We start from the raw sequence: 13,845 nt of genomic DNA, 5'->3' as shown, positions 1-13,845 counted from the left end.
TGCCCCGTCAGCAGGGCTGATAAAGCATCATTTGTTCCTGCTTGACTTATGTAAAAGGTCTGGTATGTTAGAGTCCCGTCTTGCAGACGCGAGTCCACGCTCTTGGTGCTCGTGTGTCAGCAGTTAGGCAGCTGGACCCAAACAGCATCAGCCAGAGCATATAATCACTTGACTCCGTCTCGACAATGGACACTTGTAGGGGGTGGTCAGGGGGAGGTCCCTAGGATAATAGGAACACAATTATTGCAGCTGCTCGGGAGGGCTATAATTCTTCCTGGAGAAAGGAGCAGGCCCTCGCAGAGCTGGGGGAAGACCTTGAGTGTATTATTCATATTCTGACTTTTGGAAGCACTTTGCTGTACCGGTGGGGTTCCAGCAGCTGCTCATGTATCGCCTCTCTCTAATAATTGTACATTCTGTCAGGGGTCAACTTACTTTTGACCCTCTCCCTTTGTGCCAGTTAAAAGGCTTTTTAGGGCAAACTGTTGGGTAGTGGCAGGGGTGCATTAAATCCAAAATTAACATCAGTAAATACGGCTCAGATGCCAGCTCATTCAGAGGCAGGCTCCTAAATTCACAGAGCCCTTTGCTCAGCCCCAATGGAAATTAAAAAAAGCTACCCAACAACTGGGAAGATATTGTTATTCAAAAAAGCCAAACAGCTGAATGAATCTGCCTCAGCCAGCATTGGGGACTGCTCATGTTCAGCTCAGATGCTCTCTACGCCCCTCTTGTCTGATCGGTCACGGAATTTGACCAGCATCCTGCAAGCTCTAGTCTTCGGGGAATGAGGCTCTCTGACACAAAGGACGAGAAAATATAAGGTTGGGAACAAGGTGGTTATGCTGCCCCGGTGCTTTACTTGTTTGGAAATTAGAGCATGGGACAAACAATGCAGAAGACTCCTAATGTGGAGGGATTATAATTATAATGGGCGATAAGTAGAACCCACAGGATCCAGTGTTTCTGATGCATGGAGGACACATACAATGATCCTGTTAACCAGGGTGCTGACTGCTACTTACGCACATTAATCCTGTTAACTAACTCCCATGCAGCCCTTTGAAAAAGGAGTTTTTTCAGAAGTTCAAAATACAAGGAGCTCACGGGCAGATTATTCCCCTTCGCTGCTGGGAGCTGGGGGAAGCATGTTGTAGTCACCTGCGCTGAAGGAATTTGGGGGCTACTCTCATCCATACCTCTGTAACTATGCTCTTAGGGTTGCTATTCATCCTTGTATATGTGGGAAGATGCTATTTTCCTCCAGGACATCTTGTGTCCCAAAAGGAGTGCTCCAAGAGCATTTGTGGGTCCTGTAGTCACTGTCTGGCCCTATGAAACACTAACCTACTTTGACACAGGCTCACGTCATGACTGTGTTTTGACGCAACATCGCCACGTTGTGGCATAATGATCTCATGTCACAGTGTGGGGAGGTAAATGTCATACTGGGGCAAACTCAGACAATGGCATCTTAAGTCTGAGGTATTCTATGCAGACTAGGGTAATGACTTGTTTTGGACTGTCAGCTCTTTGAGACAGGGACTGTCTTTTCACTATATAAGTGTACAGGAGCTACTGGGATGGGGCCCTGATCCTTGACTGGGGCCTCTGGGCAGTACCACCATATAAATAACCAGTGGAATGCATTTTAAAACCCTAGTGTTGTGAAACCCTTTGAAATTACAAAGTTGTTTTCATTTCAAAGAGTTCAAGATAGAACCATTTTTCATTTGTTTTTCAATTTTTATGACCTTTTCATTATTATTATTATTATTATTTATTAATTACATTTGCATTGTGGTAACGTCTGGGAGCTGAGTCTTGAACCAGGATCCTTTTGTGGTAAGCACTGTACACATACGAACAACAAAAAGATTGTCCCTGCCCCAAAGAGCTTACACTCCAAGTATAAATCAAGACAAACCAGATGGATAAATAGACAGGTGGGGTCAGGGAAATGCCAGGAAGCATTGGTCAACGTAGTAGACAGTGGTCTCAAACTGATTGTTAGGGTTTTTTTGCAGGCATTGTGGCAAAGGAGAGTTCAGAGGAGAGATTTGAAGGAGGATAATGAGATGGCTTAGCAGATCTTTATGGGAGCAACTCCCAAACATAAAGGGCAGCATGGGAGAAAGCATGAAGGTGCTTGTTTGAAAATTTAATTACTGGGGAATGAAGGTGGAGGTTGTCCTCTCAGTAGTGAATCAGAGATGATGGGTAGGGTGGGGATAGCCAGTGAAGGGCCTTGAAAATGAAGACAAGGAAGCTTATTAATTGAAACATTTTTAGTTGAAATATTTGTCAAAAACATGATTTAAACTTCATGAACATGTTTACTGAACTTTTTCATTTACTCCAAGCCCATTTTCCAATGAACTTAATATATGGATCTTGTCTCCTTGAAGTCAATGGGACTACTCACATGTAAAGTGACAAGGATCAAGGCTTAGCATTGTATTGGTGCTGCATCAAACCAGGCTTTCTGTTTAATTAGTTTAAGCAACTTGAATTTCATTATTTTGATCATTCTTTCTTGTAAATACCTAAAGCCTGATCCAAACTCCAAAGGGAGGTTTTCATTGATCTCAGTAGGAGAAGAGCAGGCCTCTAAAGAGTTGTTCTTTACATTGAAAATTATGGTATGAGCAAAACAAAGATGCTTCATTTATATTCATTGCCCCAGTTTCAAGGGGCATTTTGGATGAAAGATTTGAAGTGGGAAGCTGGATGGCTCAGGAGATTGGTAACGCAATAATAAGCCTTTAACTTCTAGCCAGTTTGAATTCAGACCGAGTAAGTACTTTCCAAAGGTCACAGTACTCTTGAACGCTTTTTAATGGCCTATATGTGAGGATATGATTTAGTCACGGAAGTCACGAATGCCATGACTTTACTGGACCTCTGTGACTTCGGCTTCAGCTATCAGCGGTGGGGGTGGAGGGGGGCTATGCATCCCTGACCCGCGGCTTCAGCCGGAGCCAGGGCTGTGTGTGACCCCCCACACACACCTCCTCTTTGATGGGGCCTGAGTGAGAGCTGCTTCTGTGTGTCCCTGCCTCATGGCTTCAGCCGAGGCTGAAGTCAGAGCTGTCCCCTGCTCTTCCGTAGAAGTGAGGCTGTGGTTGTCAGTCCCTCACCATGGGGCTCCAGCTGTCATTCCCTTTACTCTCTCCAGCCCTCTCTCCCCTGTTATTTTTAGTAAAAGTCATGAACAGGTCACAGCTCCCGTGAATTTTTGTTTATTGCCCGCGACTGTCCATGACTTTTACTAAAAATAACCATGACAAAATCTTAACCTTACTTCTCTGAAATGAGTTGAGTGTTCTCATTTCAGTTCCTAGCGGACAGGTGCCCCAATCACTGACCCACGGAAAAACACCTTCACACACAGCACCAATTGTCATCCTCGCTGGCAGCTTCAGTGGAGAGGCCAAAAAGTGAGTGGATTGTGGTGATCAGAAAATGAAGACTAACCCGCATTCTTTCACTCTTAGAGATAGTCCTTGTAATTCTGGATTGAAGCTCATTAGTATGGAAGACTGAGGAAGCTCATGCTGCCTCAGTCTTTGCTGCAGCCATTATTAATCCATTAAGAGAGGAAGCCAGACTTGATTTGCCAGATTTTAAGGTTTTATGTTGCTGCCCATCTGCATGGTATCCAAATCCATATGATAATACAGTTCCGAGCACCCTAGTATATGACATCTTCTAGTAATTGACCAAATATTCTATCTCCATCTCCCCAGCTTTGGAAGATCTGTCTCACGTGTAGTGCTGCAGATGCTTTGTAGTTGAGTGTGATTTCTAAAACTTTTGATGTTTCCCATGATCTGTGTTGGCCCCATTGTTGTTGAATGACATGATGTTGTTTCTTATTTGTAAGTCAGGCTATTGGAGCATTTATCCTACTTTCAGCACTTTCTAATAACCACAGGCAAGTTTTCTGTCACTACATAGCTGATGAAAGACTGTTTTGCTCCTCCTTCACATCAACTCAGAGACCTAAACCAGGGGAAGGAAGATGCAAGGAAGTCTGAATTCAAGAAGGCCTTTATGTATGATTCACAGCCCAAGCATCCAGGAAGGGCTGTAATCAGACAGAAAATTGATGGGCCTGATAAAGTTTTTATACAACTAGGCCCTGGAGCCTTATAACTGCATGTTGCGAAGAGGCACCTTAATCCAATGTTTACTAATGACATCCTTTATCTGTGTTGCCTGCATCTCTTCCTGTTCCTTGCCTAAATGATGATAATATACTCAATATATAAACAAAACTACCCAGAAAACTAGGTAATTATGTTCTTGTCCGCTCTCTGGGCTTGAATCTCAACTGCATGGGCAGGGCCGTCCAAAGGATTCAGGGGGCCTGGGGCAAAGCAATTTCGGGGACCATTTCCATAACAAAGAGTTGCAATACTTTAGAATACTATATTCTTGTGGGGGCCCTTGCAGGACCCGGGGCCTGGGGCAAATTGCCCCACTTCCCCCCCATCCCCCTCAGGCAGCCCTGTGCATGGGACCTTGTGTAGGCATTTATTCCTGAGTGAAGTGGGTGTAAAATGCTTTCCAATCAGCATGATTGTGCTTTACATCTACTTCGCCTTGCACTAGCATAAATAATTACATTAAATTCTAGGCTGTAGAGAATCAAACCCTGTAGTTTTTAACCAAGCTGATAAATTAGTGATGTGGTTAGCTCTAAGCATGATTAGGATTATCACCCAACTTGAGTAGTTACCATGGCAGCTAACCAGGAGTTGCTTTTGTCATTGGCCTGGCCTAATATATGGTTGTCTTCATGTAACCAGGCTGCAGTAGTGTTACCTGTTGTATAAACAGGACCCCTTCACCAGCTCTATGTAGCCACGATAAACAGTCCTCCTTGTACTGAGCTTTCTGTGCGGTGGGAAATCCCAGCATTCTCTGTTTCATGTATTGCTGGTGCCATTCTGAATGTCTGCTGGATATTCTATTCCCTGCTGAGGCACTATGGGGATAGCTGACCAGATTTCCCCTGAATGCACTGTTGCAAACAGAGGTAATCAGACAAACTGGGTTGTTCTGTGAAAAAATCTGTGTGTGTGTGTGTGTTGTAACCAAGTCAGATGAGCATATTTCAGACCTTGTTACAAAAGCACGGTTGTAGGATTCTCCTGTCTCTTGCAACTGTTTATCCTCTGGTGTAACCCCATTGATTTCACAGGATTATTTCTCATTTGCCCTGAAATAAGTGAGAGAAAAATGAATAGTGAATAGACTGGCCTACAGCAGATGGTCTAAACCATTCTCCTAAAACAATAAGTTACTTCAGGTAGTCCTACTTCTCAGGTCTCCTGTTCCGATAGATTGCTTCATTGCTTATACCCAAATTACCCTTTGCCTCCATTTTACCTTATTTTACTGATGAGTTCATTCCTGACAGAATTAGAACTAAGCATCAATCTGGTATCATTTCTGAAAGGAACATATTTTTGTTCAGGTTTTTCACTGCCATCTTTATCTTTCTGGCATTAATTCTACTAATAAGGTTTTCTTTGTTTCTGACCACTAATGCTGAGGTGAAGCAGTAACACAAGAACAGCATTAATCTCTCCGTGATACTCATGTTGCCCCTGCACCCTAATGCCTCACAATCTTTAATCAGGTATCAGAGGGGTAGCCGTGTTAGTCTGGATCTATAAAAGCAGCAAAGAGTCACCCAGGAAAGCTCATGCTCCAATACGTCGGTTAGTCTATAAGGTGCCACAGGACTTTTTGCAATCTTTAATCAGTTTATCCTCACAACATCCCTGGGAGTTAGGGAAGTGCCCTGGTCCCCATTTCACAGATGGGAGCTGAGGCGCACAGACACTAAGTTCACACAGGAAGTTTCCAGCAGGGCAAGAAATTGAACCCGGTGCTCCAGGCTAGCACCCTAACAATGACACCCATCTCCACAAGAGACAGAAGCAAAGTGGCAGACCAAACTCCATGGCATTATTAAGTGGAGTCCCTGTATGGTGACTTTGCACTTCAGAGTGGCTTTTGCAAATATGGCACCAGACTGTAATTAACTATTGGGAAACAAGGTGTCGCTGAAGAGCAGGGTTGTGGTACCTGATTACGAATTAATCAGGCATGGGAAAACCCACATGGAATCCCATTCTGTTTAATTATGGAAGCCTCATTCGGCATAGGAGCATATGCTCCTAACTCAGTCTAGTGTTTTAAACTGACATCAGATAGTAATTATCAGAAAGAATCAAGTATTTTGATTATTCCCACTAATTTATTAACACTTAAAATTAATGGACCTCAGACATTCTAAATTAGCTTGGTTGCACTGGGAGATGGGAAGGGAGGTAAGGAGAAGTGGGTCTCACAGTTTAAAAGGACAAAGGCCTGTTTAAAGATAAGGTAAGTAACGGACAAGGTGACATGCACTCCCATTGTCAGGTTAAGGTGAATGTTGTGGAGAAGATAAGAGTGTTCTTGAATGGCTAGCTAGTAGGAGTTCTCCTTTGTAACATTGCTTCTGTAGAGCTAGGAGCATAGTCATGTAGCCATGGAACCTTCCCCCTGCTCTAGATTCACCAGTTTTGAGATCAGGAGATAGCTTTATGATCAGCCCTGTGGCCTGAAGCTCTAGAACAGGGATCAGCAAACTTTCAGAACTGGTGTGCCAAGTCTTCATTTATTCACTCTAATTTAAGGTTTCGCGTGCCAGTAATGCATTGTAACATTTTTAGAAGGTCTCTTTCTATAGGTCTATAATATATAATTAAATTATTGTTGTATGTAAAGTAAATAAGGTTTTTAAAATGTTTAAGAAGCTTCGTTTAAAATTAAATTAAAATGCAGAGCCCCCAGGACCAGTGGCCAGGACCCAGGCAGTGTGAGTGCCACTGAAAAGCAGCTCGTGTGCTGCCTTCGGCACCCGTGCCATAGGTTGCCTACCCCTGCTCTAGAAGGTAAAGAGCTCCTTGCTCCTATCTGATGAATGGGGGAAGAATGGCCACAGAGTTGCTTCATCTGCATACGTTATTTATTCAGAACTCAAGATGGACAGAAGTTCCAAAGGAGAAGAATCTCTCTTCCCTGCTCTATTGGTAAACAGTGGGAGTTGTGGCTACAGTGAGTGCTTCATCTGCATAAGCTTCTTACCCAGAATTCCTCCAGTGATACTTGGGAGTCACCATAACTGTACACACTTGGAATTGGTTTGGAATTGGAACTGAGGCAAGAACTCACATTTTTAGTAGTAAGGGTCTTTTCAAGAGTCTTACATCACTACTGATTTCCCTTTATTGAGGAGTCTGTACTGTGGGGACAATTCTCTGCTGAAACCCACGAGGTAGCTTCTTGAGGGGATGCAGTGCAGAGAGGGCTCTTTGTTGAAGCCACTGAGAATAACAGCAGAGGTGAGTAAATTCTCTGGTAGGGTTCTTCCTACCCAGCAACCAAATAAAGCTGAAATCATTGTAGTTGAGTTAAGTGGTGGAGCCTCAGGACAGGACCTGGCAGGATTTTGCAAGGGATTGGAGGCAAGTCTGCCCAAGTGCACCTCAGTACTCTAGGACTACGGTACCCATTGACACCAAACCGTGAGTTGTGTTTAGCGGAGGGAGAAGACAGAAGTGACCTGGTAAAAGGGGCGTTTGCCTACTGCACATTCACATTGGCAAGTAGGGAACCAAGTTAAAAGACTATTGCCAAAGTTACCATGGGGGAAAGCTCTAGGTCCCACTGTCAACAAGGTTGCCCCTCTCAAATTGCACAGAGGTGAAATCATTACAGATAAAAGCAAGCAGTTGTTTTGTTGGGTTGAACACTCTTCAGAGCTCTACGCACAAGAAAGAAACATCGCCTGTGAATCACTGATCCAAATACCAACTCTACAAGTCATGCCAGAGCTAGATGTGGAGCCCAGTGTAGAAGAGCTAAGCAAGGCCATTGATTTGCTATCAAGTGGCAAGGCTCCTGGAAAGGATGGCATCCCAGCAGAAATCCTCAAGTGTGGGAAAAACAGCCTGCTACCATATCTTCATCAGCTGCTACTTAAATGCTGGAAAGAGGGTGAAGTACCACAAGAGCTGTGTGAAGCACAGATCATTACTTTGTATAAAAATAAAGGGGAAAAGGGTGACTGCAACAACTACAGGGGTATCTTGCAACTAAGTATAGCAGGAAAAGCTTTAGCAAAAGTCATCTTAGTGCGGCTACAGCAGTTGGTGAATCATGTATACCCTGAATCACAGTGCAGATTCAGGGCTGGAAGATCAACTATAGATATGATATTTTCTCTACATCAACTCCAAGAAAAGTGCATAGAGCAAAACCAACCATTGTACATTGCCTTTGTGGACCTAACCAAAGCATTCAACACAGTCAGCAGAGCAGGTCTGTTTGCGAGCAACTGTTCAGTTTGATGGGTCCACTTCAGACAGCTTTGAGATGAAAATCAGAGTGAAGCAAGGATGTGTTCTTGCTCCTACAGTCTTTGGAATCTTCTTTTCAGTACTCTTGAACTGTGCATTTAAGGATATTAAAGATGGAGTATATCTCCACACAAGATCAGATAGGAAACTCTTCAAGTCAAAGACCAAAGTCAAAAAGGTGATAATTAGGGAATTTCTATTCGCTGATGATGCTGCCCTCATAGATCACAATGAAGATCTGTTACAAGAAGTCATGGGCTGCCTTTCAAGTACCTGTCAGGCATTTCTATCACCATCAGCATCAAGAAAACAGTTGTATTAGGACAGAGGTTTCCACAAGATCTGCCAATTACCTTAAAAGCAAACCAGCTAGGAGTAGTCCAAAAGTTCAGCTATTTAGGTTCTACAGTGATCACCGACCTCTTACTGGATGAAGAACTAAATGTTTGCTTTGGAAAGGCTGCCACCATCTTTACCAGACTAAGTAAAAGAGCATGGAACAACTCAAAGCATACTATCAAAATCAAAATGCTAGTGTACCAAACTTGCGTCCTCATGTATGGTGGGGAAACATGGACAACTTACGTTCATGAGGAGAAAAAGTTTAATAGTTTCCACCTACGTTGTTTACACTGCATACTCAACACCAAATTGCAAGATAAAGTCACCAACGCAGAGGTTCTTCAAAGAGCAAATTTAGCAACTGTGACAGTCCTGCTCAAGCAAAGATGACTGCGCTGGCTGGGCCATCTGAGTAGGTTGGAAGATGGATGCATTCGCTAGGATAGTGGTTCTCAAACTAGGGCCGCCACTTGTTCAGGGAAAGCCCCTGGTGGGTCGGGCCAGTTTGTTTACCTGCCGCGTCTGCAGGTTTGGCTGATCATGGCTCCCCCTGGCTGTGGTTCACCGCTCCAGGCCAATGGGGGATATGGGAAGGGCAGCCTCCTGCAACCCCCATTGGCCTGGAGCAGCAAACTGCGGCCAGTGGGAGCTGCGATCGGCCGAACCTGCAGACACGGCAGGTAAACAAACTGTCCCGACCCACCAGGGGCTTTCCCTGAACAAGTGGCAGCCCTAGTTTGAGAACCACTACTCTAGGACATACCATACAGGGAACTATCAGAGGGAACAACAACAACAAGACGTCCCAAGCTTCGCTATAAAGACGCATGCAAGCGAGACATGAAGGAATTTGGAATTGATCCTGACCAATGGGAAATCTTGGCAAGTGATCATAAAAAGTGGCATCATCGTCTCCATGAGGGTATCAAAGTCCATAACAGGAGTTGGCTTGAGCCCGCAGGAAGCAAGCAGCTCCCAAACAAGATACAGACATTTTCAATAACTGCCAAAGATCATGCAAATCTCAGACTGGCCTATTCAGTCACATGAGACATTGCAAACCATCTACATCATAGGCTGCAATTCCCACGGTCTCTCGCAGATGAAAGGATGCCAACAACAACCACGGGGAGTGTTTTACTTGTCATTCATTTAGATACATGGTTGCTGTGTTTCCCCAAGATGACGCTGTGTTCCTTTTCCTCCTAATGAAGTGTTCCTTTCCTCATATACAGACTCAGTGCTTGTGAGTAAGAAGTATTACCTATTAAGGGCACCCAAGAAAGGTATTAAGTGATCCCAGAATTGCTGGCTAGGAGCTCAAGCTAGTGGGGTATTAATTTTAATAGATGAACTGAGCCCTTGTTGCTGTTGACAAAACCTAGCAGAAGGGGTTACAGTTATGATAATCTAGTCTGACCTTCTACATACCACGGGCCATAGAATTCCTGGCTCTAACCATAAATCATGGTTGAATTAGTGCATCTCTTTTAGAAAAGCATCCAGTCTTGACTCAGATTCCAAGACCGTACATACATACGATGAACAAAACCTACAGTTCCCTTTCTGATCTCAGTTATCCCATTGTAAATCCAAAGTAATTCACTAGTGTGAAGCCATTGCAGTCAACAGAGATACTCTAGTTTTACAACAGGGTACATGAAGTTGGCATGCCAAGTGAGGCTTTTGTTTATTGTATACCTGCTCTTAGCTTTTTTTTGATAAGGTGCCAAGAGCCCTTCAGTGCCTACAAACAAAAACATATTCATTTCTTTATAAAAACACTGGAAGAAAAATGGTTGAAAAAGGATCAACAAGTCTAGGTACTTGGGAAACCTTTTGTTGTTAGAAATGTGAATGATCAGAAAACATCGTATCAGAGATTACTGTCTAATTACTTTTGTTAGTTTCTATTCAGTTGCTGATGGGGTTTGCTTACAACCTATGCATCCTCTCTGATCAGTTACAGGGGAAGAACTAGTCCAAGTAACACTCAAAGGAGAAGAAAGAATCCCTCTACCTGCTCCAGGTATGTGACGATCTCAGGCTGACTGGTTTGGTCTAACAGCCACAGCAATTCCTTTTCCTAGGTTTCCAGGAAAATGTTGCTGCACATCATCTCTATGTTTTGTACATCTGTCAGCCCAAAAGGGACTCTTGGCATTCATTTAAGCATTTTATTGAGCCACATCTACCATTGTATATGATAAATGTGTGATTCCCCATTATAAAAGACTATAAACTTTTGTTAAGAAATACCATATCAGATCATAAAGGTCATGGCGAATGTAAGACTACAATGTATTTTAGTGCTACACAGTGATCTTAGGATAATAGCATGACATTATTATGCAGTTACACATTGAGCCAGACAGCATAATAGACCAAAGGATAGGGCTGGAAACAAGGAAGACCTACCGAGTTCTAATCTTGGATTTGCCACAGAGTTGCTAGGCAGTCCACTATTGTTACTGTTGTTTATTTGTGTTGCAGTAGTACTTAGAGGCCTCAGCTAGGGATCAGGACCCCATTGTATTAAGCATTGTACATACACATAACAGAAAGACAGAGCCTGCCCCAGAGAACTAACAATGTAAGTTGGGCTCAACTTCTCTGGCCTTCATTATACTGTGGAAAGGGGTTCATAAAACTTACCTACCTCACAGGATTATTATAATCATTATTTATTTGTATGGCAGAAATGCCTAGAAGCCTCAGTCTGGATCAAGGGTGAAATCTAGGTCCCCACTGAAGTCAACAGGGATTTTGCCATTTCCCTGGAGCAAGGATTTCACCCCAGACCTTCATTATTCTACATGCTGCACAGATATATATAGTAAAAAAATCCTTGCTTCCAAAGAGCTTAGTTGATTTTCACATAGCCTAGATTCTTTGACCTTTAGGATATATTACGGAATCCATCTAGCTTCCTGACTTTTGGGTTGGAAGGCACGCAATGAGACCAGACACTTGTTGGTAGGGTATGGTTTGGTTCACTGGGCAAGTTCTGGTTTTGTAGGGGAGGAGAGATTGCTAGGGTTTTTTTCCCCTTCCATTTATGTGCTTTAAATATGTCTCAAAGATATTGAGAGATTTGGATAATTGCTTTTATTGCTGTTAGGTAAATCTTACAAGCTGAAAGCCCATGCTCTCACATAGGTATAATTCATAAAGTCGGGTGTTTAAAAATGCTGAAAATAGCTGAGAATTTAAAAATTGGACACTTAGAGACTGAAAATCCCAGTGATATTTGAACCAAGTGCTATTCTGCCCCAAAAGGGCTCTCAGTTATGTTTGTAGCTGCTGTTATTGATTCACACTGACTGTGCTGATGCTTTAGGCTTCAGAGTAGCACACAGAATGATATTCCTGGAGTCTATTATATAGTTACAAAGAAATAAAATAAGTGTAAAGCACTTTGAAAATGTAAAAGATTGTGTAAGTATCATAGAGGAACCTCACATTGCTTAGAGCTCTGCCTTGATTTGGGTGAGCACTAAAGGGTTTGAATGGTTGTCTGGACCTTCTCCCACCACCTTGGGTCTGCAGAGATGATCTCAAACTCTTAGGAGAAGTCTCTTTTTCATGGGACCTCCAGTGCTTCTATTCAGAAGCCAAGCAGCATTTAGATTGATAGGGTATGTCTACACAACAATCTGGAGGTGTGATTGCAGCATGCATAGACATACCTGAGTTAGTTTTAATCTAGCTAGTTTGCTAAAAATAGCAGTGAAACTGAATCAGCACAGTGCCTGAGTATAACCCTCCAGGATCATGAATACATACTCAGGTGGTTAGCTAATGCTGCTGGCTATGCTCCCATGGTTTCTCTGCTAGCTTTAGATCACATGCTGCTGTCACAGCTCCTAATCGCTGTGTAGACATACCCTAAATCAGTTAACACAAATAGGGTGTTCATACCATGGATCTGTGACTATCCAGGAAAGGTTAAGGCTCCCAGCAAATGACAATTCCAAATACATCTTTCTTTGTACATCCTGTTTTCTAGCTCCAGTTTCTCCTCCTGACGACATTTTGAAATGGTCATTTCCTGAATCATGGAGTGGAGTGAAAAAAGGCTGGGGTGGATACAACCACAGCATTCCCGCCCCTGGTGAGGATGTCATCATCTTGCCTAGTAAGTAAGGGAAGTACAGTTCTGAGTTTCTCTCAGTAACACCAAAAGTATGTCTACCCTGGAAATGTTAGTCCAGTTTTAACATGTGCTAATTAACACAACTGTAGATTCCAGTGTACAGAGGACACAAACATTTGACCTTAGACTGCAGCATAAATGCATATTTGTTAGAACAAATATTGCCCCCAAAGCACAGACCTCTCTATATCTTTCTCTCACAAGCCCTCATCCACTGCACAAATATACACACGGTTCCGTGGTGGGATTTTTTATTATTTTTTTTAAGTAAACTCAGATGTACCATATCACAGAGAATGCAGAATGTGTCTTTCTACTTACCTAGTGGTGTTTCACACAAGGAGCATATTTCAGCTGAGCTCCTAAGACTGCATCTGAGGAAGTGGGTATTCACCCACGAAAGCTCATGCTCCAAAACGTCTGTTAGTCTATAAGGTGCCACAGGATTCTTTGCTGCTCCTAAGACTGTACTGGCTTCCATTCTGCTTTCTGGTTGCCTGTCCAGCTGTTTATTTAGATCTCTAAATCCGTTTATGGATTGGGTTTCTAAGTACCATTGAGTCCATCCTTGTCTTTGGGCTTTACCCCAAGAGTGGAGATTGGCTGAAGTGCTGATCTCATATGGCCATGTGGCTATGGCACTTACTCTGTGTCTGTGAAGGCACAGACTTTATATGTCTGGTTGCCCAAGTCTGGGTGCCGCAGCTCCACTTCTAAATATTGGAGATAATTAAGCTTCTTTTCTCTCAGCCTTTGCCTCTCTTCTCTTTTTAGATTGTAAGTTCTTTGTGGCAGGGACACTGTGTTATATACATACATGTAAAAGCAGCAAAGAATCCTGTGGCACCTTATAGACTAACAGACGTTTTGGAGCATGAGCTTTCGTGGGTGAATACCCACTTCCTGCATGCATCTGAGGAAGTG

At 43.1% G+C, this 13,845-nt stretch overlaps 1 protein-coding gene across 5 annotated transcripts in view; it reads left to right on the top strand.

Moving 5' to 3' along the window:
• PKHD1 (PKHD1 ciliary IPT domain containing fibrocystin/polyductin) overlaps positions 1-13,845 on the top strand; it is a 382,755-nt gene that overhangs the window by 227,732 nt on the left and 141,178 nt on the right. For all 5 annotated transcript variants that reach the window (XM_050948683.1, XM_050948684.1, XM_050948682.1 and 2 more), the window contains 2 exons: positions 10,729-10,794; positions 12,775-12,903. In XM_050948683.1, the coding sequence (XP_050804640.1) occupies positions 10,729-10,794; positions 12,775-12,903 (195 nt within the window). The remainder of the gene's footprint in view (positions 1-10,728; positions 10,795-12,774; positions 12,904-13,845) is intronic.

The sequence above is a fragment of the Gopherus flavomarginatus genome, chromosome 4 (genome assembly GCF_025201925.1).
Source record: "Gopherus flavomarginatus isolate rGopFla2 chromosome 4, rGopFla2.mat.asm, whole genome shotgun sequence".
Lineage (NCBI taxonomy): Eukaryota > Metazoa > Chordata > Testudines > Testudinidae > Gopherus > Gopherus flavomarginatus.
Note: the sequence above shows the minus strand (reverse complement) of the source record. Positions and strands in the feature narration are given on the sequence as shown.